The 25,935-nt window shown below is 39.8% G+C and overlaps 1 protein-coding gene across 1 annotated transcript in view; it reads left to right on the top strand.

Moving 5' to 3' along the window:
- Window positions 1-25,935, top strand: part of man1a2 (mannosidase, alpha, class 1A, member 2) — a 170,523-nt gene that overhangs the window by 118,997 nt on the left and 25,591 nt on the right. Inside the window, exons 7-10 of the mRNA XM_034110158.2 lie at window positions 407-501; window positions 1,655-1,778; window positions 2,656-2,749; window positions 15,884-15,999. Of these exons, the coding sequence (XP_033966049.1) occupies window positions 407-501; window positions 1,655-1,778; window positions 2,656-2,749; window positions 15,884-15,999 (429 nt within the window). The remainder of the gene's footprint in view (window positions 1-406; window positions 502-1,654; window positions 1,779-2,655; window positions 2,750-15,883; window positions 16,000-25,935) is intronic.

Below are 25,935 nucleotides of genomic sequence, written 5' to 3' on the forward strand. Positions count from 1 at the left end.
AAACGAACACATGTCGCTGCTTCGTTCGGGATGGAGTCGACAGTTCTGATAATAAAAACTGTGAACTCTGGTTTCTAAACTTGCTGACTCACTGTTGTGCCACCTCCTGCTTTCCTTCTCAATGGCAACATTTTGTTTACCTGCAGCGCCGTTTGAGGAGCGGTTCTGCATATATTAGCCGTAAATCCATTCTGCTTTGACACCGTGGCCATCATTTAGCAATCCTTTGTCTCCAGATGTCTTCTTTGCCTGCATCTGTGTTGGTGCTTGGCAGTTGTTTTATGCTTGTACCTGTCAGCTGTGAGAGGAATAATAAGCAGGGAAGGTTGATGGACCGTGAGGATTTCAAGCGATAAAAAGGAAAGTTAACCGATGTTGATTTTAACCCTTTCTCTTCTCTCTGCAGATGTTCAAGCTGAAGGCGGTGCAGCTAGCGGAGAAGCTGCTCCCGGCCTTCAACACCCCCACCGGGATCCCCTGGGCCATGGTCAACCTGAAGAGGTCAGTGACACAGAAACCCTCTTCATCCAGAGCCTGACACAAATATAATAATATATATAGTGTCGCTCAAAATCACTGACAGTCCACCGAGCAGCCGGGAACAAGTCTTTTCAATATACTGAAACATGTCTCGTTTGCCACTTTTGTGAAAACTAGCTGTGAACACAATATTATGTCGCCTTGTATTGATATAGACTAAGAAAGCAATTTAAATGTAGTGGAATAAAAAGAAGAATGGTGGCTTTTACGAGAGATACGAGATAAACCTTTATTAATCCCCGTCGAGACATTCAGGTTTCATAACGGCAAAAAGAGGCAAGGAAAAACCGGAAAGGACTTAAAACACAGATATTATAAGAAGAATATAAGACAAACAATATAATAAGGTTAAACTGTTAACGTAAAACATTTTTTATAATAAGTATTAACTTCTATGTGCATGTGCAGGAACTAAAGTACTGGAATACTACAATAAATAAAGTACTTCAACATTTTTCTTATCTTTCTCCACTGCCCATTTCTACTCATCTTCTTATATTCTTTTGGTTTTCAAATCCAGTCCGCCCACACTCGTGCGTTTTAACCTTTGTATCCTGATGAGACCTCTTCACAGGGCTGTGTGGGATTGAACTGTACTTACACGGTTATCATTATTATTGTTACATAATGTGTTATTCCCTACGTGGCTTCGCTTCAACCTGACAATGAGTTGAATCCATTGCAATAACTGCACATGTCTGTGTGTGCGTTTGAGCTGGGCCTTCATTTTCAGGGTGTTGTTCTTTTAACACGCAGTAAAACCGTTTTAAAGAAGTGTTAAATCAAACGTGTAGAAACCGGTAGTCCCCCTGCTAACCTACAGCTTGTAAAAGTGCTCTGCTTGATCTATTTTCTCAATTTCACTTTGATTATATATTTTATTTTTAGAACTGCATAATCAAAAGCATTATCAGACGGTGAATTATTACTCAAAATTAGTCTTAGTCATTCAGTCGTTTTCTTTTACTATAATTCCAGTGGATCAAAAAAAAATATAACCCCCTAAACGCCTGACTGATCACATGTTCTATACCTACATCGGAAACCCTGTCAGCCTCCACTGTCAGACTTTTTTTATTTGAATCCTTCAGTATTCTTCTTTCCTCCTCTGCAGTGGTGTTGGGCGTAACTGGGGCTGGGCGTCGGCCGGCAGCAGCATCCTGGCAGAGTTTGGAACTCTGCACATGGAGTTCGTTCACCTCACCTACCTGACAGGAAACCCCGCCTACTACCAGAAGGTAGGAAATAGATGGATAGATGGGTAGATAGATGGATAGATAGATAGATAGATAGATGGATGGATGGATGGATGGATGGATGGATGGATAGATGGATAGATGGATAGATAGATAGATGGATGGATGGATAGATGGATGGATAGATAGATAGATGGATGGATGGATGGATGGATAGATAGATGGATGGATAGATGGATGGATGGATGGATGGATAGATACTTTATTGATCCCAATTTGGGAAATGTTTGCGTTGCAGCAGCATAAAAAACAAGGCAATGTACATAAGAGAAATTAAGACACTAGAAATAAACAGTCCAACATATTTCTAGAAAGAAAATATAAGAAAATAGTTTTAAAAAGTCTAAACAAATATATACATGGAAAATATACATGTGGAAATACAAATTTCCAGTAACAAATATAATGCAGGATATTATTGTGCAAGAAATTGATTATTCAATGTTAAATTGAATATAAATGTAAAATGTATAGTGGGAGTTTAAGTCCAGTTATCAAGAGAAGCTATGGAGCAGAGAGTTCAGACGTGATTTGTTGTACAGTTATAATAATATTAGAGCACGTTTATACCCATATCATCAGATAACCATTTCCAGCCTTTAAATGCAGATGTTACCTGTCTCTACTAAATGAACAAATACAAGTATATTGTATGTACATTAGGGTCATTGAGCTTTAGCAAAAGGAGAGGGAAAAGAAAAGTACTGGAGATTCAGACCTTAATTAACAGCCGCGGTAGAGCTATCTGTTAGAAATAGACCTATCTGTTGTGAGAAGATGACGACTGTGATATAACTTTTTTCACACGGGGATTATTTTCTATTCGGATTAAAACTCTTGTGTCTGGTTTCCGTCTCAGGTGATGCACATCAGGAAGCTGCTCGCCAAAATGGACCGACCCAACGGACTGTATCCAAACTACCTGAACCCTCGGACGGGGCGCTGGGGACAACGTGAGTACAATTAGATGTATTTAGTCAGGATCATAAAACTGCATCAGCACATTTGAGTCAGCTGTCATTAAGGCACGTCATGGCTGCTTTACGTTATTGTTTTAATACAAGTCCTACCGTTGAATGCCTAAGATAGTCCGTGCGCATTTCCGTGATGCTTGTGGTGATAGACAATTTAAATTAAGCTTATTTCATCTAGTCAAATACCTTACTATGTCAATGTTGAAATCAGTTAATGAAAGTGGAAACATTTCAACCTTCGGGCATTGAGATTAGATTATTTTCTCAACATGTAATAAAGAAATGTGTTCCTGGCTTATTGATTTCCAAGCATCCAGTTGAGAGAAGAATCAAAACGTTCCTTTGAGCTTTAAATGGTCGTGTACTTGCAGCTCTATGAAGTGAGAACAGGAGAAACTAACCAAGTGCAAGGAAGAGAAGGAACAGAATGGATCGTCTTTAATGAGAACAAAGTGAGGCGAGTAGAAGGAGAGCGGAACACAGTATTCCCGACATATTGATTACATTTTGGAGTTCTGCCCGGGGAAATTAGCAGCTCACTGAGTGAAGTTAGATGTGAAGCGACACTATTCTGGCTCTGGAACCTGTCATTTCTGCTTCATGTCCTTTACAATTTACATTCAGCGTTTACAAAGCATCAGCTAACTGCAATGTAACATTCAGAATGTAATTAAAGCTGGTGAGACATGTTGAATAGACACAACGACAGTCATTTAGTCGGCTTGACACGTGGCGACAAGCAACAACAAGTGTTTACATTAAGGAAACGCCTGCGTTGAAGAGTTACACATTTATGTAGCCAGACTTTTGTGAAGAGTACACTGTCACTGGATGTGTCAAATAATGGTAAGGTTTTAAATATATTTAATCCCGAAAGTGTCAGTATTAAACTGCTGTTATAGCTTTGAGAGTGATGCTTCAACGTTTCTCAGAATCTGTATATCCTCTGTCTCATCTCCTTAAGTGTATATTTATCCATGAATCCTTTGAACTTGACACCCTCAGGTATTTATTTTCATATGACAATACCCCCAGAGTATGTCTAAAAAGAACACAATTATTTCGTCCATCTGTGCTTGAGTTATAAATTGGTGGTGTTGTTGGCACCCCCTATATTCCAAAATGAAAATGCTTTGGTGTGCCTATTCCCCAATACAGACCGAGCCTATCCAACAACTTCTGTGATATTTGGATTCATTGTTGATGAGTTATGATCATTTGCTTCTAAGCCCCGCCTTTTTGCAAATACGTTTTGATTAATGGCGGCCATATTTATCGACCGAACATGCTCAGTTCCTAGCGTGATGTGTGTGACCCTCCACCGATGCTGTATACTAAGTTTGGTATCAAGAAACTAAGCATTTAAATGTAAGTGTTTGTTAATCAAAGTAGGCGGAGCTTAGAGGTTCAAGAGGACCAAATGTAGAGCAGGTCCACCGGGATAAGTCTGCAACATTTCAGGTCAAACGGACTTACGGTGCGACTATGTTAATTTGTCAGTATTGATTTACATATAGGTGGCGTTAGCGACCAAGTTGGACAATTTGAACCCATTGACCCCAGAATGTCACATTTTTCACCGGTCCTGGCGTCCGTGCAAATGTATACAACTTTTGAAGCGTCCTAAAGCCTAAAGCTATTAATAGTAATAGTAGATCTCAAGCTCCCTCTCATTTAAAGATGTATACCCATTGTACTAGTGACAATAGGAATGTAAGACGTAAAATAGTGCAGAAGTTACGGATGAAAAATATAAATAAAACAAGTTATGTTTGTGGTAGAAAGGTATATTGTAATTTCAAATTGAATACATTTAATTTACTATAATAACCATAACAAATGTTTATGACTAATGTGAATATAAATGTACAGAGATGTATCGTCTATCACACTCCTTTATATTTCTGCATTTTGCATTTATTCGGTTTTTGCGAAGTTACACATCAGCATTTCTACACTTTTATCACATGCTTTTATAGGTTCTGCCTTTTGAATTGTATCCTTCATAATTATTTTTCTAAATCTTTAATGATTTCTAAATGTAATAGATGTTTCTGTGACTTCTGCTGAGCACTCTTGAGAGTTTGGATGTCAGTGCTTTGAGTCCTCTTCCCAACATTTACTCAGAACATTTAAAAGTGTCTTTCATACATGTTAAATCCTCCTAAACGCTACTGAGGGATTTTTAAATGTATCATCCAAGCAGTCATCAGGGAGCTTTAAATACTCCTTGTTTACTTTTCAACATGTCACTAGGGAGAGTTTTCAACCTGAGATCAGCCATTAAGCTGCATGGTGACAGTTATAGAGAGATGTGTTATTTTAATATTCCAACAGAATAACAAAACATTATGGATATTAAAATATTCCTTTTTGTGTGCACATTCACTTGGAAGTGTTTTTTTATAGAAGCTGAGCGCTGTATTGTTTCCTGTCGATCAGATGGGCTCAGGTTGGCTCTTTCGTGCAGAGAAAGGAAATTAAAAGATTAAATCTATTTGAAAAATGAAAATATTATGTTGCTTTCATTTATCCAGAGGAATGAGTCGTTACGCAAGAGAGAGCCGTATTAAAGAGGACATAGTGGGCTCATTTCCAGGTTCATATGTTGTGCCTTTACTGTGATTCCGCTTTCACTATGTAGAGGTAAACAAAGGAGTCCAATGGAGGCATTTCAGGCAGAGACATGTTTGCCTGTGCAGACCATTTACATGCACTAAAACCTATACGACACCCCAAAAGGCATAATCGAGCCTCAATAAGTATTTTCAATTCACGACGCCCCCATGTAAATGTGCAATAAGACATACACACACAGAAACTAAGCACAGTGGAAGATTGTACTTTTCTCAAAATACAGATGTGTCCTTCAACAACTAGGGCGGTCGAGTGAGATGAAAAACGAGATGTAGGTGTGGACAAAACAAGTGGAAAGCACTGGAGTGATAAATGGATGGGCTCATTAATGGATGGATAGGTTGTTTGTCAGTCAGACAGATGCACTTGTAAGTGCACAGACTTTGGGCAAAAGCAGAGGGAAATAGATGGACGTAAGATGAGTGTGAGAGCGGATTGATGGATGAGTGCATCAGCAGATGGATAGAGCCGCGGAGCCGCATGAGAGTGCAGGTGATGAGGGATGTTGTATGTCTCTTCTCTGTGGGTGTGTTTGAGAGTCGGGGCTCAGTCGTTCTTTGTGTATGCATTGAATTCGTGAAAATATAGTGTTCACAATCAGCATGGTTAGCATGTAACAACGTGTGTCTGCATGGGTTTCCATTAGCTGGTATTTACCGGACTTTGATGGTTAAAAATCTGCTGAAGTCAGAACATTTTAAATCTCTTTGGTCATCATATTCGGTGGATCTTATTCCCCAGTCTAAATTAACAATCGGGACGGAAATGTTCGGAATTCCAAAGGGAGGTTCTGAGAATAAATTAAAAATCAAGAACCGAAATAATTGAACTATTCATATCTTAGACTGCACTGTAACTTTTATCTTTTAATGTTTATTTTATTAGCTTTTCTTTTTAATGACTGATTTTAAATGCCATTTTCTTAATGTCTTTCATTTTTGTAAAGCACCTTGAATTGCCTGGTGCTGAAAGGTGCTATATAAATAAACTTGCCTTGCCTTGCCTTGCCTTGCCTTGCCTTGCCTTGCCTTGCCTTGCCTTGCCTTGCCTTGCCTTGCCTTGCGCACAATTTGAAGTGTGTTACAAAGGCGTAGAAAATAGACTAAAATAGCACAAGCCTGCAATAAGTTATCGTTATATTTTCCTTTGTTTTCCCAGAGTTTGGGTTCTATTTGTTTTAGGCGATAAATAAGGCTATTTGAAGTCAGCAGCAGCATACCTTGATTACAATGTAATAAGCCAGATGTATATTTTGGTTTATTTACAATGGTTTTATTCTATTTTATTTTATCCTAAATGTTTTACGCCTGAAATAAGGAGACATTTTGCATCATAATTATCATATTGCTGCTATAAGCAAGTCTGTGAAGAGGACTTGTTTTGTTTGAAGTAGTCTACTTTGAGTTTCTTCTTTAAATAGCGTTCCTACAAATATTTTGTGTAAAACTCAACAATAAACACAGATAATATTTGACCAAATGTCTTTATTTGTTGTTCCGGGCATTAAAATCTTCCCAGTCTGCCTGGTATCAGTGTCTCTGTGCAAACCCTACTCTCAGTATCCATTGATCCTCTTGCATGTAACAGTAAGTGTGTTTGGCTCTTCAGTCTGGACACATTCATTAGCTGCCATTCCACCTCGTTGCCCCTTGATGATTACAACGAAGCAGCACCAGTTTAATTAAAGTCCACAGCTCCTCCCGAACCAAATTGAGCTGCTTCGAGCCCTCCGTGCTGCATGCAGAGGTTCAGTGGGGGGGGGGGTAGGTCAGTGAATGCCATGTTATTAATTAAACCTGAAGGGGCTCTGAGAAAAAAGTCCCCTTGATTGTTGATAAAGTCTTGCAAATAACAAATGATAAGGCAAAGCTGACCATGATGATTACAACAATGTGTTATTGTTTATTAACAATAACGTATAAAGTAATCATGACCAATTGTGCAGCCATGGTACCTTTGTCTGGTGCTTGTGGTGGCAGTAGCTGGACGACTCTTTGTAGTGCATTCTGGGAAATAAAAATGTCGCCATGTTTGATTAAAAAGTAGAAAATGTTGGCACGACACTGCCTACAGAAGCAAATGCTGAAATACCGCTAGACTTCACAAAGCAACTTTAAAACTTTTGAAAATCATACATAATAATTTACATATATTTCAAGTCAACAAAGCCGTCACTTTAAGATTCAATTTATTGTCATACGTAGTACAGGTACTATGTAACGAAGCGGTTTCTCTGCATTTGACCTAGTGTTAGGAGCAGTGGGCTGCCATTATGTACGGCACCCGGGGAGCAGTGCAAGGTGCCTTGCTCAGGGACACCTCGGTAGCACTTGGTCTTTCCCGGACTTGAACTGGTGACCTTCCAGTTGCCAAGCCAAGTCCCTATGGACTTCGTCACCAATCTGTGGAGGTGAACTTTCAGGCCTTATTCTAACATTTAATAAAACAAAGCTTTGAACAGTCTCGAGCCTTAATTCTGCTCTCTGTATGTGGTTAAAAAGGTCACTTCAGTCAAGATCAATTTAAGCTGACTCTTTGTTTAAGGACTATACCGTATAAGCTATAAGGAATATATTAACCATTGGACACATTTGTACACCCTTTAGCTTTCAAGTGTCTGAGTCGGCATTTCTCATGTCATATTCTGTACAAACTGTGAAGTCCACTGAGACAAATGTAACATTTGTGATATTGGGCTATATAAATAAACATTGATTGATTGATGTCAGCAGTTGCTAGGAGACTCGCTGTTAAACTGTAAACCTTTAAGCCCACTAACGCCCCCTATTTTAAACAACCCCATGTAGTCTTGGTTAAGTACTATTTGCATTGGTATGTTGTGCCTCTACTGCAGTGTTTCTCAAACTCTTTCATACCAAGGACCACTTAACCAATAAAAAAACACTCGCGGACCACCTAACTCCACAAATATCAAAAAACACATCGTTTTTCTAGAACAGATTACAAATCGCCTGAAAATGGTACAAACAAGTGGCAACATGTGTGACGAAGGTGTTGCTCGGGGCTATATCATGCAACCAAAAGTGAAACTTAACCTCGCTCCATTGTGGAGATATTCCCGTGAGAGTGCGGAAAACTAAAATGTATTTATGTATTTCAAATGTGAAATGTTACCAATATACTCACGGACCACTAGGGGGCGCTCACGGACCACCAGTGGTCCGCGGACCACACTTTGAGAAGCACTGCTCTACTGTGACACGTTTACATGCCTTAATGTTCACAAACACCCTTCCTTTGCCAAATGCAGGCTACATTTGCAGTTACTCTCATAAGCCAATCAGAGCAGACTTTACTTATTCGGGATGGGGCTCAAAGCGAGAGGCGCTATAACAGAGTGTGAATACAGATATTCTCAGACAGCCGTTATGTAATAGAAATGATGTGTTAAAAGCATACAAATATGTTGTAGGAAAGAAGTATGACCCTGTAAATGAGCATAGCGTATCCCACCAGATGTTACTTCTGTTAATGTTACCGCAGTCTCCACATAGTGAGAGTTGTAATCTTCTCACGTAATTAAAAACGTGGATTGAGAGACTGTTAAAACTCACATATAACAGTAGTCCTGTAACCTCAGCACGTTGTGAAATGCTATCCTGTGTATACAAAAGATTACAACATCACCTGATTTACTGACTGCACTAATCGTTTTATTACAACTTGGAATGCAACACATATCAATTACATTTTTGGTGAAGGCTGTTTTGACCCAAAACGTACTACAGTTGAAACAACTGCAATAATATACTGTATATCCTTATTTCTTAACACAAATACACTTTATTTGACTTTATTGTTGTCAATGTAGAATCACTCTATGTATGTATGTTCTTAAAGGATGATAAAATAAACACATAACTGATCTTCTTTAACATTGTATCCACACAGCAATAGCAACGCAGTCGCTGCTCTCAGTGCTGCCATGAAGCCGTGGTAATTATAAATCAGACTCAGCGAGGCAGAAAATTACGGTACATTTGAAGTCTGTTTGCCGATAAATACACATCCAGCTAAACGTGTTCTTGTGGGATTGTTATTTGCATATTTTTGAACACTTGCAAGGTAGCTGCTGTAGAGTAAACACATCCATTTGAATTCGTTACAGGTCTGTTTAGCTTTCAGGACTGAATTGAAGCTGCACGGCTGTCTCAAGTTAGATTACTGTGCGCTGGTATCTGGGCACAAGTGAACACAAAACACCGGCCAAAATGTATCTGTTGCTGGAGAGTGGTTCTGCTGTATCAGCTGCTGCCTGGGGGGTTTGCTATCTTTCTAGAAAGTCCAACTAATTTGGAAAATAATAATAATACATTGGGAGTGCATTTAACACCCTTCCCGTCGTAGGCAGATCATTGTCTCGCTTAAGCTCTAAGAATTGGGTGAGAAATGTTTATGAATGTGTGGCTGTGTTTCGAGACAATGTGTTAAGTGTTGGAAGAGGAGAAAGAAGCTGTGTGTGTGTGTGTGTGTGTGTGTGTGTGTGTGTGTGTGTGTGTGTGTGTGTGTGTGTGTGTGTGTGTGTGTGTGTGTGTGTGTGTGTGTGTGTGTGTGTGTGTGTGTGTGTGTGTGTGTGTGTGTGTGTGTGTGTGTGTGTGTGTGTGTGTGTGTGTGTGTGTGTGTGTGTGTGTGTGTGTGTGTGTGTGTGTGTGTGTGTGTGTGTGTGTGTGTGTGTGTGTGTGTGTGTGTGTGTGTGTGTGTGTGTGTGTGTGTGTGTGTGGAGAGACACTGACAGTAGTTAAGTCACACTAATGAGGAATGAGGCTGAGCGTTAATGAGATCCTGCTGAGACTGACAGCCCTATTACCACACACTCCTCTGCCCACACACACACCGGCATCTACTCCCTCTTTTTAACCTACACGGCGATGTCATTCCTTTCTCTGTCTCTCACCAGCACCCATTTAGGCACAAACATACATCTAATTCAGAGTTTGTATTGTTGTTTTTGTTGACTATGGATGTTTTGTTGTAGCCTGATAATTCCCATTTCTTTTTTAAATGTGGTTTCACTTGGTTATCTAGTCTGTCATTGACACGTTGGGTGCTCATTTTCAACAACTTGTAAACTTGTATCTCTCTGACACTTTTACATTTTTTAAAGTTATATTTGACTAATACTTACATTGTACTTCCTTCTGGCTCTGCCTCAGGACAATTGATTCCAAATTATCTTTAATGCGAACATATTATGCAAATGTTGAGGTTCATATTTGTATGTAGTTCCTCTCCTGGGACATGTCTCCATGCTTTAATGTTCGAAAAGTTTTTTATTTTTCTCACACTGCCTGTCTTTTCCCCCTCTGTCTGAAACCAGAGCCCAGTCTGCTCTGATTGGTTAGCTGGCCGGCTCTGTTGTGATTGGTCAACTGCTTAGAGATGTCCCGCCTCTTACGTTTCGGAGCGCTAACCAATAGAGTTACATAGTGACATAATTAAACAAACCCTAACACCCTACAGGAAAGGGAAAACCCCAAAAAGCATACCAAGGCCTCTTTAAAATATTGATTGGCTTATTTTTTAAAAGGCAAAAAAGCCGTCAGTTAGCAAAACACCACACTTTTGAATGTGCTGATAGAACAAAACATTATAAAATAATAATAACAGAATACTTCACACCATCCCTTACGCAGCATCCAAGTACATGTTGACTGCTGAACAGCATTTGTCAATAATGATTTGTTGTCAGTGAAAAAGACGGTTGTAATGCATGGACATGGACTGAGACATGGCTGACCTCTGCTGATCTTCGTTGGGTTTGGTGCTGCATAGAAATAACTTGTGGCCCTCCTTCCCATCCACAGACTGTATTAGTATTACCTCAGCAGCTCGTGCCCTCGACCTGTGCTTTGAACCAGAGTGTCTGAGACTCAGTGAAGATGTCCTCTTGTGTACATGTGTCTTTGTGTCTGCGGTTTAGTGTGTGTTTGAAGCCGCCTCCTCAGCAGACCCCGCTTTAATTGACAGGCGCTCCGTGCATGACCCAGCTCCTTTGGTGGGCTGAAAATGATGGAGAGGAGGGAGTGTGTGTGGGAGGATGCCAAGTTAAAACAGTGTGGGAGGTGACTGGAAAACAGAAAAGGGGAGATGCTCGAGGGAAAAAATACAAAAAAAGATGAGACAACTTGAGAGCACTTCCGGTTTCATATTCTAATTGAATCAGTGTTGCCTTCTTATGTTCCTCTTTAACATCAAAAACAGTCTTGTGTGAAAGAGCAGTTTTTTTGTGTCTGGTTGGATGATGTTAGTCTTACTTTGTGTTTCTGTTCTGCTCCCTTTTATTACATCAGGTTGTACATTTAAAAAGCAGTTATGATGACAGCGCTTCAGATTTTTAAAACCCCATTTTACTGTAAAAATCAAGCAACAGATCAGTCGGTAAAAGAAGATCTGAAGACTTCAGAGAGAAAAAGTGGGACAAAGCAAGATAAGCCTATTTTAAGCCTCTCAACTGGAGGAGTCTGGGTAGAGCCGGTGCGTTCACACCTGCCTTGTATAGTCCGGTTGAATCGAACCCTGGTGCGTTTAGCCGCTTGGTGCGGTTCATTTGGGTCGGTGTGAACGCAGTCCGAGACCTCTGAAGTGAACTAAACAACCGGACTCTGGTCTCGGAGCGCTTGCTTGCGAACTCTGGAGCGGTTCATCGCTGGTGTGAAAGCCGTCTGCACCAAAACATAGGAAGCGCAGTATTTACGTGTCACAAAAACGCGGATGTCTTCAAAATCATTAGCGAAAGAGTCTTTCAAGACATCCGCGGTTGTTTAGTAAAGAGTGAAGCGGAATGAACTGTTGAACAGTGTCGTGTAAAGTAAAAATTCTCCGTCAGCTACATAAAAGTAAGAACACCTGTCGTCGGTGAGACGCCCCTCCTCTGCAGAACGTCTCATGTGTTATAATGTTTTTTAACGGACGTTGTCTGATTATATAATCATATGCGCGGGCCGCTCGTGTCTGTTGATCTCCAGACTAACAGCAGCATGAGAATAACCTGCCGAAAGTGCCGATGCTCCATGACGGAGGCTCCGGTAGAAATTGCCGGGATTTGCGTTTTTACCCCCTTAACGTCTGACCAATGGTTGAACAGCATTTCCGTGCACATGAATTGTGTTTAAAGTTTAGTTCGTTTGAGTTTTGCCGTGTGAACGCAAACCGAACCTTCTGGAAAATGAAACAATGTAACGAACTGTGGTCTGGTGCGCACCAGAGAGCGGACAGAGTGAAAGGGAGCAGGATGTTAGGAGGGAAATACCAGATGTGGCAAACGACAATTATCTCAATTTATGATTGAATATAACACACAGGACTTTGTGTGGATGGTATTGTTATTGGTCTGGAAAACTTAAATTATATAAAATAATGTTACATATTAGTAAGATAATGATGGTTAACAAAAAGTAAACCACTTATATAAAAAGAAAACCACAAATTAAACTCATAGTTGATAAGCCTTGGAAAAAAAACATACAACCATCAATCACAATTCTTTTTTGCAATTTTTGACTTTACATAATACTCTCTTTTCCCCGATTTAATAATTATGTTATGCTTGTCTTACATTTGAATGTATTAACAGTTAATTGTTAATAGTATTTGCTACAATGTTCTAACTCCTACTGTATTGTATCGCATTAACTCTCACTTTCTCCACTGCTTATGAATTATTCTGTACATGAACAGAAGTGTATTGACTTCCAATCTGAATCCAAAGAGAGACTAGATGTCTGTCCTCGGGTGAAATAGCTTCACCCCTGAAAAATAAGTAAACTTGGTTTGAACTGTTTATAGATCCCAAGTTTCTCCAACCAAGGTCACAGGAAATCGACATCTTGAATACATCTGAGCTCCCTGTGGCTCAGGGCTGGTTATACTCCCTCTCTGCAAGGAGAGGACTAACCATAGTTCAATCAGGAGAGACGTGATGTATGGAATACATGTTTATTATCGTTCACATTATATAAATGAAACATAATGATGACGGTTTATAACAGGTGGATGAAATGTGTTTTGGCGATTAGGCCCAGGTTTTGTAGGACATCATTCGGGAAGGGAAAGAACCGTTTCCGATGAACCCCCCTGGGTCTAGACCTGGTGGTGGTGATAAGTGGTTAGGTCCGGTTGGAAGGGAGAAGGTTAAGCTTGGCCCTGAGTTGGAAGCAGGAGGCGAAGGGGTGGAGGAGGGTTGCGCGTTGACACCTGGAAGACAGCTGAAAGAAAAGGGGAGAGCATATATAGAGGGATTAACAGGTGCGATAATTAGGCTTGTGAATGGAGGGAAGTGATATGTTGGCTAAGGAGTGGCGCTCCCTGTCATCCAGTGGAGGGAGCGAGTATTGCCATGACGAGCAATACGGAGTGATAGGTCTTCCTGTCTGAACTTGCGCTGAGCTTCATTAGAACTTATAATAATGGCATTCAGCACAGTGCTTTTCTGCTGTTCATATAAATAAGTAGCTCAGATTTCTTCTTTTTTCTTGGTTCACCTCCTAGTTGAACATGCCCTGAAAAACATCCTGTAAGATGTCTCCTCTTCAAGTACCGATGGTATTTCAAAGATCTCTTTGGGATTTCTGCGCGCCTCGCTATTAACCTGGTATTGAACGCAGAGTCTGTGAAGTAAAAACATGTTGGCCACTTGTGTCCGCTTCCAAGAGCTGTAATCAGGTCTGAACCGTTATTGCTTCCCCTGAGCGAGCCTCTGCACAGACGCTCTTTTACAGCTTCCTGCTACAAGCTTTTTCTTCTGTGTATTAACCCTAACGGAAATACAGTTCAACACATGCTGTGGTTGGGGACAAAAAACAGTAGTAGACTTTTTCTTCAAGAAGATTTGGTATTGATTCTCGATGATTAGACGGACAGAGGAGAAGAGTTCTGCCAACAGCCATGGTGAACAAGGTGCAATGCTGTTTTTCTTTGAGCGAGCAGACTTATCTCATCCAATACTTCAACAACCACGTATGGCCGCGTGGAGCAGAGCGCTGGTGAGCTGCCAGATGCCGCTCAGGATGATATACAAGCATTCATCTAAGTCTGCAGGTTATGTAGGCTCGTGTTTGGATCTGGAGGGTTATTTATATGTGCTGCTGGATACACTCTGCGTAAAATATGTAAACTTGACAGTGATGTGAGTCCTTGAAAACCTTACATAACACACACACTTACACACACTCTTATATTGCCAACATAAGTGTATCAGGAACTCTTTGATTAGGCTCTCCTAAATGATTTGAACTCACCAAATCAGCCTTGAGCGGATTTAAACGTGTATCAAATATATTGACGAGCTGTCCCTCGCCGTCTCCGTCATGCTCATACCTGTCGTTTTCTGAGGGAATATACAAACTCAGAGATTCACGAACATGAACACATACTCACAATCTGCCCTCAGTAATGACTCCAAGGTTGTTTGTGAGGTTTGAATAATTCATTACTTCTTTCGTCTTCCTCGTTCCCCGTGTTTGCACGTCCCTCCATTTTACCTTCAGGCAAGTTAATCACTTACAGAGAGGGAGATCTCTAGGTAGTAAACAAAGCATCAGATTTCGAATATGATCATAAAGAGATGTTACATCTAGTCTAGGAGAACTATTATGTTAATATGAATCTTATTTATATCAATTTTTTAGAAACGACTAGAAATCTGAATCAAATTACATTTTATTTGTAGAGCACATTTAAAAACGATTTTGGTCGAGCCAAAGTGCTGTACATGTAATTTAAAACTGAAATCATAATTGCGATCGAGGCGGCGAGATTGTTGCTATTAATAAAAACAATTCAATATCTACTATTTTGAAATGGGCGATTGTGCATAATGAGTGCTTTCACCTTTGGTATTTTAAGTATATTTTGATGCCAATACTTTGGTAATTATACTTGAGTACATTGTTTTATGCCGAGTAGTTTTTGTTTGCATTCGCCAACCATGTCTTTTAACTGCCATTCACTAAGCCAAAATGATCATAAAACAGGTAGATTTCTTTCCCAAACTTTTCATAAAACGTTAGTATTGACAGTATCAACTGTTATAATGATACTCAATAACACATCTCATATGCTAAACATTATTTTCTTTGCTAACACTCTCCGTAAATCTTTTATAGGTCAGTGAAATTGACCAAAGTGTCATTAAAGACTTGGATCAACTGGGCTCAAACTCCCTGGGGAAATTTTTTTTTATTTGATAGTCTGATCAGAAACAGTGTTGGCTGTGTCCCTTCCTCTCTACGGGGCGTCCGGCAAATTCGGACAGCCATGAAAGCTGAGTAAACTTTCATCCGGGCGTTTGGGGACATGGAAATGTGAGCACACCAGGGACACAGTAAACAAAAACTGGAAATGAGATGTGAAACCGCTGCCAATATTACTACAAATAATCCACTTTGGCTTTCTCTCTTTTCCTGTCTCTCGCTGGTTCCTCCTCTCTGCATATTTAACCCTTTCTCCTCTCTCCAGATCACACCTCAGTTGGAGGACTTGGGGACAGTTTCTACGAGTACCTGCTGAAGGCATGGCTCATGTCCGACAAGACCGATACAGAAGCCCGCAAAACCTACGATGAAGCCATTGAGGTACATTAAAGAGATTTGTGTGTGTGTTATGTTTAATAGTTATTTCCTTTTTTTTTTTTAATTCTTTATTTATTTGGAGTCACATTATAATACAAGTACAGTTTTTCAAATCATCTATTTTTAGAGACCCGACAGTGACAAATGAAATAGCAAACAAAATTAGTCAAAATAAAATAAAAACATGTACATATGCATTCATATCAACATACATATATGCATACAATACACCCACACATACATGTGTCCATACATACACATCTATATACATTCAATCGGTGTATAGGAACAGTCAAACAAGGGATGGTTGTCTTTGGGATATGTAAATTCTCCACTTTTTCCATATTTCCTCAAATGTGTTTTCCTGTAGCCTCATTGAGAATGTGATTCTTTCCATGATATAGATTTCATGGATTTTGTCGTACCAGTTGTCAAGAGAGGGGATGTCTGCTTTGAGCCATTTTCTAGTTATTGCTTTTTTTGCTGCAACAGTAAGAATTCCAAATAATTTTTTTGTTTTTAAATTTGAGGGGATTGAATGTACGAGCCCAAATAGAAATTCGTCCCCAGTTTAAAGGGATTTTTCCTGTAGTATTATTTCAATTTCTACATGGATCTTTTGCCAAAAAGTTACTATTAAAGGGCAAGTCCAAAACAAATGGTAGTGATGTGCTAACTGAGAACCACATTTCCTCCAGCAGCTGGGGGGCCCTAGCTGATGTGATGACTGAGCAGGGCTGAAAAAATACCTGCTCAGCATCTTCCAACTAAACATTCTGTAGGTGCCTGAGCTCGAGATCTTCCATTGAAAAGTACAGTAGCTGTCCAAACTTCGTCAGGGATGGTTTTTTTTTTGTTTCGTTTTCCCATTTGTGTTTTATATAGAAAGTATTTTCCTTTTTAATATCTTGAAGAGCTTGGTAACAGATTGGAGATTACTTTCATCCCTGTGTCTGATGTGTATGCACTGGTGAAAACTATTAATAAAGGGTTTTCAAGGGCCTTCTGGCTGTCTGACAGGGAACTATATAAGTAATGGCGTACCTGTAGAATCTAAAAAATCACGGTTATTCAACCCATATCGATTTTTTAATGTTTGAAATCTACATGGTTCCTTTGCTGAAAAATGTGCCAATATGAAGTAAGGCCATGTTTGTCCCAGCCTTTAAATGTTGTATCCTAGCTTGCTTGGTGTGAAATCAAGATCATGTGAGCACACCATCTAATATCTTCATTCCTCCAGCAAGTCACTCCTGGTGATGGCCCTCAGCCATAGTTTTAAAGAGAGGTTGATCCAGCGGTTATCTTTTTCCAGTAAGTTTTTAATATGTTTTTTATCCCCTAACCTTGCCTCGATTGGTACTTCTCCTGATACATTATTCTCAATTTCTTTCCATCTAGCTCTGTAGTCTGGCTTGCACCAGCAGAACAAGCTTCTTAATTGGGCTGATATATAGTAGTCCTTCAAGCAGGGGAGCGCTACTCCTCCCTTGTTTTTTGCTAGTTGAAGAGTACAGAATCTAATCCTTGGTTTCTTCCCTTGCCAAATGTACCTTGATATGGTTTTATCCCATTCGTTAAACTGCTTGTCTGTGATTTCAATTGGTAGATTCTGGAAAAGGTATAAAAGTCTAGGTAGGATGTTCATTTTCACTGATTCTATTCGAGATTCAAAGCTCAGCACTGGGATCAAGTTCCATCTATTTATGTCTTCTTTTATTTTCTGATTTAGAGGGTTAAAATTTAGTGTATACAAGTCCTCTGAATCTTTAGAGATGTTTACTCCCAGATATTTTAAGTGGTCCAGATCCCAATTAAGAACAATGGTCGAGTTTATATGTTGGCTTGGCTTGTAATTAAAGCTCAGTATTTGGGTTTTTGTTATATTGAGTTTGTACCCTGAGACAGAACTATAAGTATCCAAAAAGGTCAGTAAACTCAAGAAAGATTCATCTGGGTTTGACAGGTATATTAATATATCATCAGCAAATAATGATAATTTATGTTCCTGGCCATATACTTTTATGCCGGTAATATTGTTATTTTGAGTAACCCCCAAACTCAGAGCTTCGATATAAATTGCGAATAACAGAGGGCTAATTGGACATCCCTGTCGTGTCCCTCTCTCAAGGTTGAAAGAATTTGATATGGCTCCATTTATTTTTATTCTTGCATAAGGGTTGTCGTACAATGCTTGAACAGTATTAATAAAAGTCTTGTGAAAGCCAAACTTTTCAAGAACTTGGTATAGGAAATTCCAATTAACTCGATCGAAGGCTTTTTCTGCATCAAGGCTCAAAAGTACTGCCTGGAGTTTGTTTTTGGATATATGTTCAACTATGTGTAGAGTTCTGCGGATATTATCTTGAGTTTGCCGTTGTTTGATAAATCCTGTCTGATCTAGATTTATTATCCGAGGGAGGATTTCTTCGAGTCTTTTGCCAAAATGTGGGTAAAGATCTTATAGTCTTGATTTAGCACACTTATTGGACGATAGCTTCCACAGTCACATTTGTCTTTCCCTTCCTTTGGTATCAGGGAGATTACTGCTTCGCCCCATGAGGGGGGAGCTATACCTGTCTGAAGCACGTGGTTAAAGGCATCCCTCATTGTTGGGATCAGTAGATCCATCATTTCCCTGTACCATTCAGAAGGGAAACCATCTGGGCCTGGGGCTTTATTGGGTTTTAAATCAGCGATTGCCTTTTCTATTTCTTTTCCCGTAATTTCTCTAATTAAATTGTGATTTTGCTCATCCCTCACTTTAGGGAAAGTGATCAAGTCAAGGAAACTCCTGATGTTGGTTTTATCTATTTTAGGCTGTGTGTATAGGTTTTTATAAAAACAGACAAACGTTTGTTGTATGTCTTTTAGATTACTATGTGTAATACTTGTTTCAGGGTCTTTTATTTTGTAAATTGTGTTTTCTATCTGTTGTTTTTTTAGTTTGTAAGCCAATAGTTTTGCTGATTTACCTCCTACCTCATAGTAACTTTGTTTTAGAAAGATCATTTTATTTTTTATGTCGTTAGAGAGGATTTCATGGAGTTCGTTCTTTTTTTTATCTATTTCCATTTTAGTTTTTGTGTTTAGGGTTTTCTTATGTATATTTTCTAGATGTTTTAGTTCTGTTTGAAGCTGATTTGTTTTCTTTTCTTTGCTTATTTATGTTTGAGGAATAGCCAATTATTTTTCCTCTTAGGACAGCTTTGCATGCATCCCACAAGATTATTGGGGACACTTCTCCATTGTCATTGTCGTTCAGATAATCTTTTATATGGGTCCTGATTTGAGGCCTAATTTGGTTAAGAATTCCTGTGTTCAATCTCCAGATTGTGCTTTTCCTTTCTAGTCCTAGATTTAGTGCCATGGAGACCGGGGCATGGTCTGATAAGTCCATGGTCCCTATACTGCAATTTTGGACCCTGTAAAAATCTTTCTGATACATAAACAGATAATCGAGCCTTGAGTATACTGAGTGTGGGTGTGAGTAAAAGGTAAAATCTTTCGTAGACGGATTTAGGTCTCGCCATATATCTGAGAGCCCTAGGTCTCCCAAGATCAATGTAATGTTCTTGGTGATTTTTTTCCCTCCTGAGGGAAGGGGTTTTGAAGTATCTAAAGTTGGGTTAAGTCTAACATTGAAATCTCCCCACAAATTAGAATTCCTTGGGCCTCCAATGTTATTATTTCAAAAATGTGTTTGTAAAATGACCATTCAGATCCCGGGGGGGCATATACATTCAGGAGGGTAACTAAAGTGCCCTCCAAATTTCCCCGAATCAGTACATATCTCCCATCTTTGTCCTTTTTTTCATATGTGCATTCAAAGTTTAATTTACTGGAGATTAAGACTGTTACGCCCCTCCTGGATCCCTTTCTGTATGAGGATGAATATGAACTGAAGTTCCACTTTTTAAGTTTTTGGTGTTCCTGTTCTGTTAGATGAGTCTCCTGAAGGAGGGCTATTTCAACTCCATCTCTTTTTAATTTTGACATGACTTTATTCCTTTTAATTGGGTTTCCCAGACCGTTCACATTGTATGTAATTACTTTAATTGACCCTTTACTCTGCATGCTGGTTATTTGCCTTTATTTTAAATCCATGAGTTCCTACATTTAAATCATTTCCAACATCCCCTGTTGTATATATAACATTAATAAAATACAAAACTATAACCAAAAAAAATGTAACAAAATAATATCCACAAACATAAATGACATTGACTTCCAGATTGAAGGCCACATATTGTGCCTTGGAGTGTTGGAATGTGGAGGGAAAGTCTCTTCCTCTTATTGATGGAAGGGGGCCCTCTTCAGCCCTTAAGCTGATACATAGGTCCATAAAATACAGAGGGTAGCAAACCGACCCGAAATGTGCCCACATGTGTCCGTGGTATAAGCGTTCTATTCAGTTTGCTCTCAACCTTTGGGTAGAGAGGAAAATAATGATAGTAAAGGCAAGGAGGAAGGAAGAAAAAAGAAAATAGTCTCAGTGCTACTTATCAGGTATCCCGATGTCGAAAGCTTCGAAGCCGTTCCTTGAAGTGTAACTTGGAGCTCGGGTGCAGTTGATCTCCTCGCTTTCTGGGGTTCCCAGGTCAGCCGGTTAATCTGGCCTATTAACGAGCTTGGGTTCTGCAGGACAGGCACTGGTATCCCTCTCTTCACCATGTCTGCTGTTGCCTCCTCAGCCGAGTTGTAGACCACTGGATTGTCCTCATAGAACACTTTTAATCTGGCCGGGAATGGGCTATGGAATCTTATGTTTCTTTCCTTAAGTGCCGATTTGGCTTCCGCATACTGCCTTCTCCTTCTCTGCAATTCAGGTGCGTAATCGTGGTCCACGTTGACCTTTTTTTCTTTGAAATAAAAACCCTTTTTCTGCCAGGCTTTTTTGATTACGTCTTCTTTCATTTTAAAACTTGAGAATTTCACCACCAGTGATCTTGGTGAGGCCTCTGCCGGAGGTTTGGGGCCGAGCGCACGGTGCGCCCTCTCGATCTGTAGCGTAGAGGGGGTCAGTTCCAGGCCTTTAACTAGTAGCTCTTCCACAAAAGCGATCACAGATGTCGACATGGCTTCTGCACCTTCCTCTACTCCGTAGATCCTTATATTCTCGCGCCGTGTTCGTCCCTCCAGGTCCGTCAGTTTAGCCTCGGTCTGTACCTGTAGCTTCACTAGGCCTGTCACCACCTCTTCCCATGACTGGATCCTGGTCTCCGCTACGTCAATTAGTTCCTCTGCTTCCTCCATTATTTTGTTAATTTTATTGATGTCATCCTTTATTCCATTGAGTTGTTGGCAGGAGTCTTTTCTAAAGTCTCGCAGCTCTTTTAGAATTAAACTCATATTAGCCTCCCCGCTGTGATCTGCGTCATCTGGCTGCTTGTCATCATCCATGCTGTTGCTTGCTTGAGACAGCTGATCGATTTCTTCCTCGTCGTGCTTTTCACTTTGGGTATTGATTTTCTTTCCCTTTCTGGACATTTTTCGTTAGTCCGATATTTCCCCGTTGATTTAAATGCTCTCAGAGAGTTGGATTGCGTTGTTCGGACAGTGTTTTTAGATATTTTTCGGTCGGGAGCGTGTTGCTCTATGCTTCCATCTCTGTGTCGGACCGAAAGTCTTAATAGTTATTTCTACAGAACAAAGAGACACATTGTGCATAATCTCAGGAAAACTAAAATAATTTATTTATATATTTTAAGAAACTCATTTGCGTCCTTTTATTCTTGCAGCACTGCATAAAAACACTACTTCAAAACACTCCTGCAGAAAGAGGGTGAAGACAAACTCATTATTTAATTACCGTTCACTCAGCTTGCTGTCAGAACGCCACAGGGAGAAATAAACTGTCCTTCGGGAAATGATTCCCACACACATACAGTTTGTATCCAGCACTTTGGATATGAAGGACAACATCTCATTTCACACTCTCAATGCATCGTTTTTTGAAATATATATTCAGATTTTATCGTGCCAAGGGATATTTGTTTCAACAGCTGCTGCACAACATGTACACTTATCAAAACAGCAACTGAACATACAGATAGTAACAGATATACATATGGCAACAGACAGATAATAAGAGGGCAGACATTTTTCATTTTTATTAGAAGGACAAAAAGATTTAAAGACATCAAACCAGTCTTTAAATCTGTCTGCATCGACTCACATGTGTAGCTCCAGATTCAATTCTGACACCTTTTTAAGCAAGAAAAGCAGCCGCTGTCACGTATATGTTTACCAGTTATCCTTTTTGAAGTGACCGACATTGATTTAAGAACATTTAATTCACTCTCTCTCTCTCGTAGTGATCGGAGGCCATCACGACAAAAGACAGATGCTTTTGTTTTTCAAGTAAAGTGAGAGTGGATTTAGCAGAGGGCAGATGTTGTGTGTCGGGTGAAGATGTGTCTGTCAATCATTAAATCTGTCACACGAGCGAGCAGAGAAGATGCTGCAGAGCGAGGGCTGAGAGATGTCTGCATTTCAAATTATACACTCACCATTTTGTCCTGGTTTCTTCTGTTCGACCCCCCCCCCAACACCCACATACACCTGCTCTCAATGTCAATGCCTCATTCACACAACTTTTACCCCTTTAACGTCTGACCATGGTTTGAACAGCATTTCCGTGCACTGATTGTGTTTAAAGTTTAGTTCGTTTGAGTTTTGCCGTGTGAACGCAAACCGAACCTTCTGGAAAATGAAACAATGTAACGAACTGTGGTCTGGTGCGCACCAGAGAGCGGACAGAGTGAAAGGGAGCAGGATGTTAGGAGAGAAATACCAGATGTGGCAAACGACAATTATCTCAATTTATGATTGAATATAACACACAGGACTTTGTGTGGATGGTATTGTTATTGGTCTGGAAAACTTAAATTATATAAAATAATGTTACATATTAGTAAGATAATGATGGTAAACCACTTATATAAAAAGAAAACCACAAATTAAACTCATAGTTGATAAGCCTTGGAAAAAAAACATACAACCATCAATCACAATTCTTTTTTGCAATTTTTGACTTTACATAATACTCTCTTTTCCCCGATTTAATAATTATGTTATGCTTGTCTTACATTTGAATGTATTAACAGTTAATTGTTAATAGTATTTGCTACAATGTTCTAACTCCTACTGTATTGTATCGCATTAACTCTCACTTTCTCCACTGCTTATGAATTATTCTGTACATGAACAGAAGTGTATTGACTTCCAATCTGAATCCAAAGAGAGACTAGATGTCTGTCCTCGGGTGAAATAGCTTCACCCTGAAAAATAAGTAAACTTGGTTGAACTGTTTATAGATCCCAAGTTTCTCCAACCAAGGTCACAGGAAATCGACATCTTGAATACATCTGAGCTCCCTGTGGCTCAGGGCTGGTTATCCCTCTCTGCAAGGAGAGGACTAACCATAGTTCAATCAGGAGAGACGTGATGTATGGAATACATGTTTATTATCGTTCACATTATATAAATGAAACATAATGATGACGGTTTATAACAGGTGGATGAAATGTGTTTTGGCGATTAGGCCCAGGTTTTGTAGGACATCATTCGGGAAGGGAAAGAACCGTTTCCGATGAACCCCCCTGGGTCTAGACCTGGTGGTGGTGATAAGTGGTTAGGTCCGGTTGGAAGGGAGAAGGTTAAGCTTGGCCCTGAGTTGGAAGCAGGAGGCGAAGGGTGGAGGAGGGTTGCGCGTTGACACCTGGAAGACAGCTGAGAAAAAAAGGGGAGAGCATATATAGAGGGATTAACAGGTGCGATAATTAGGCTTGTGAATGGAGGGAAGTGATATGTTGGCTAAGGAGTGGCGCTCCCTGTCATCCAGTGGAGGGAGCGAGTATTGCCATGACGAGCAATACGGAGTGATAGGTCTTCCTGTCTGAACTTGCGCTGAGCTTCATTAGAACTTATAATAATGGCATTCAGCACAGTGCTTTTCTGCTGTTCATATAAATAAGTAGCTCAGATTTCTTCTTTTTTCTTGGTTCACCTCCTAGTTGAACATGCCCTGAAAAACATCCTGTAAGATGTCTCCTCTTCAAGTACCGATGGTATTTCAAAGATCTCTTTGGGATTTCTGCGCGCCTCGCTATTAACCTGGTATTGAACGCAGAGTCTGTGAAGTAAAAACATGTTGGCCACTTGTGTCCGCTTCCAAGAGCTGTAATCAGGTCTGAACCGTTATTGCTTCCCCTGAGCGAGCCTCTGCACAGACGCTCTTTTACAGCTTCCTGCTACAAGCTTTTTCTTCTGTGTATTAACCCTAACGGAAATACAGTTCAACACATGCTGTGGTTGGGGACAAAAACAGTAGTAGATTTTTCTTCAAGAAGATTTGGTATTGATTCTCGATGATTAGACGGACAGAGGAGAAGAGTTCTGCCAACAGCCATGGTGAACAAGGTGCAATGCTGTTTTTCTTTGAGCGAGCAGACTTATCTCATCCAATACTTCAACAACCACGTATGGCCGCGTGGAGCAGAGCGCTGGTGAGCTGCCAGATCCGCTCAGGATGATATACAAGCATTCATCTAAGTCTGCAGGTTATGTAGGCTCGTGTTTGGATCTGGAGGGTTATTTATATGTGCTGCTGGATACACTCTGCGTAAAATATGTAAACTTGACAGTGATGTGAGTCCTTGAAAACCTTACATAACACACACACTTACACACACTCTTATATTGCCAACATAAGTGTATCAGGAACTCTTTGATTAGGCTCTCCTAAATGATTTGAACTCACCAAATCAGCCTTGAGCGGATTTAAACGTTGATCAAATATATTGACGAGCTGTCCCTCGCCGTCCCGTCATGCTCATACCTGGCTTTTTCTGAGGGAAATATACAAACTCAGAGATTCCCGAACATGAACACATACTCACAATCTGCCCTCAGTAATGACTCCAAGGTTGTTTGTGAGGTTTGAATAATTCATTACTTCTTTCGTCTTCCTCGTTCCCCGTGTTTGCACGTCCCTCCATTTTACCTTCAGGCAAGTTAATCACTTACAGAGAGGGAGATCTCTAGGTAGTAAACAAAGCATCAGATTTCGAATATGATCATAAAGAGATGTTACATCTAGTCTAGGAGAACTATTATGTTATATGAATCTTATTTATATCAATTTTTAGAAACGACTAGAAATCTGAATCAAATTACATTTTATTTGTAGAGCACATTTAAAAACGATTTTGGGTCGAGCCAAAGTGCTGTACATGTAATTTAAAACTGAAATCATAATTGCGATCGAGGCGGCGAGATTGTTGCTATTAATAAAAACAATTCAATATCTACTATTTTGAAATGGGCGATTGTGCATAATGAGTGCTTTCACCTTTGGTATTTTAAGTATATTTTGATGCCAATACTTTGGTAATTATACTTGAGTACATTGTTTTATGCCGAGTAGTTTTTGTTTGCATTCGCCAACCATGTCTTTTAACTGCCATTCACTAAGCCAAAATGATCATAAAACAGGTAGATTTCTTTCCCAAACTTTTCATAAAACGTTAGTATTGACAGTATCAACTGTTATAATGATACTCAATAACACATCTCATATGCTAACATTATTTTCTTTGCTAACACTCTCCGTAAATCTTTTATAGGTCAGTGAAATTGACCAAAGTGTCATTAAAGACTTGGATCAACTGGGCTCAAACTCCCTGGGGAAATGTTTTTTTATTTGATAGTCTGATCAGAAACAGTGTTGGCTGTGTCCCTTCCTCTCTACGGGGCGTCCGGCAAATTCGGACAGCCATGAAAGCTGAGTAAACTTTCATCCGGGCGTTTGGGGACATGGAAATGTGAGCACACCAGGGACACAGTAAACAAAAACTGGAAATGAGATGTGAAACCGCTGCCAATATTACTACAAATAATCCACTTTGGCTTTCTCTCTTTTCCTGTCTCTCGCTG

The sequence above is a fragment of the Pseudochaenichthys georgianus genome, chromosome 21, assembly GCF_902827115.2.
Source record: "Pseudochaenichthys georgianus chromosome 21, fPseGeo1.2, whole genome shotgun sequence".
Lineage (NCBI taxonomy): Eukaryota > Metazoa > Chordata > Actinopteri > Perciformes > Channichthyidae > Pseudochaenichthys > Pseudochaenichthys georgianus.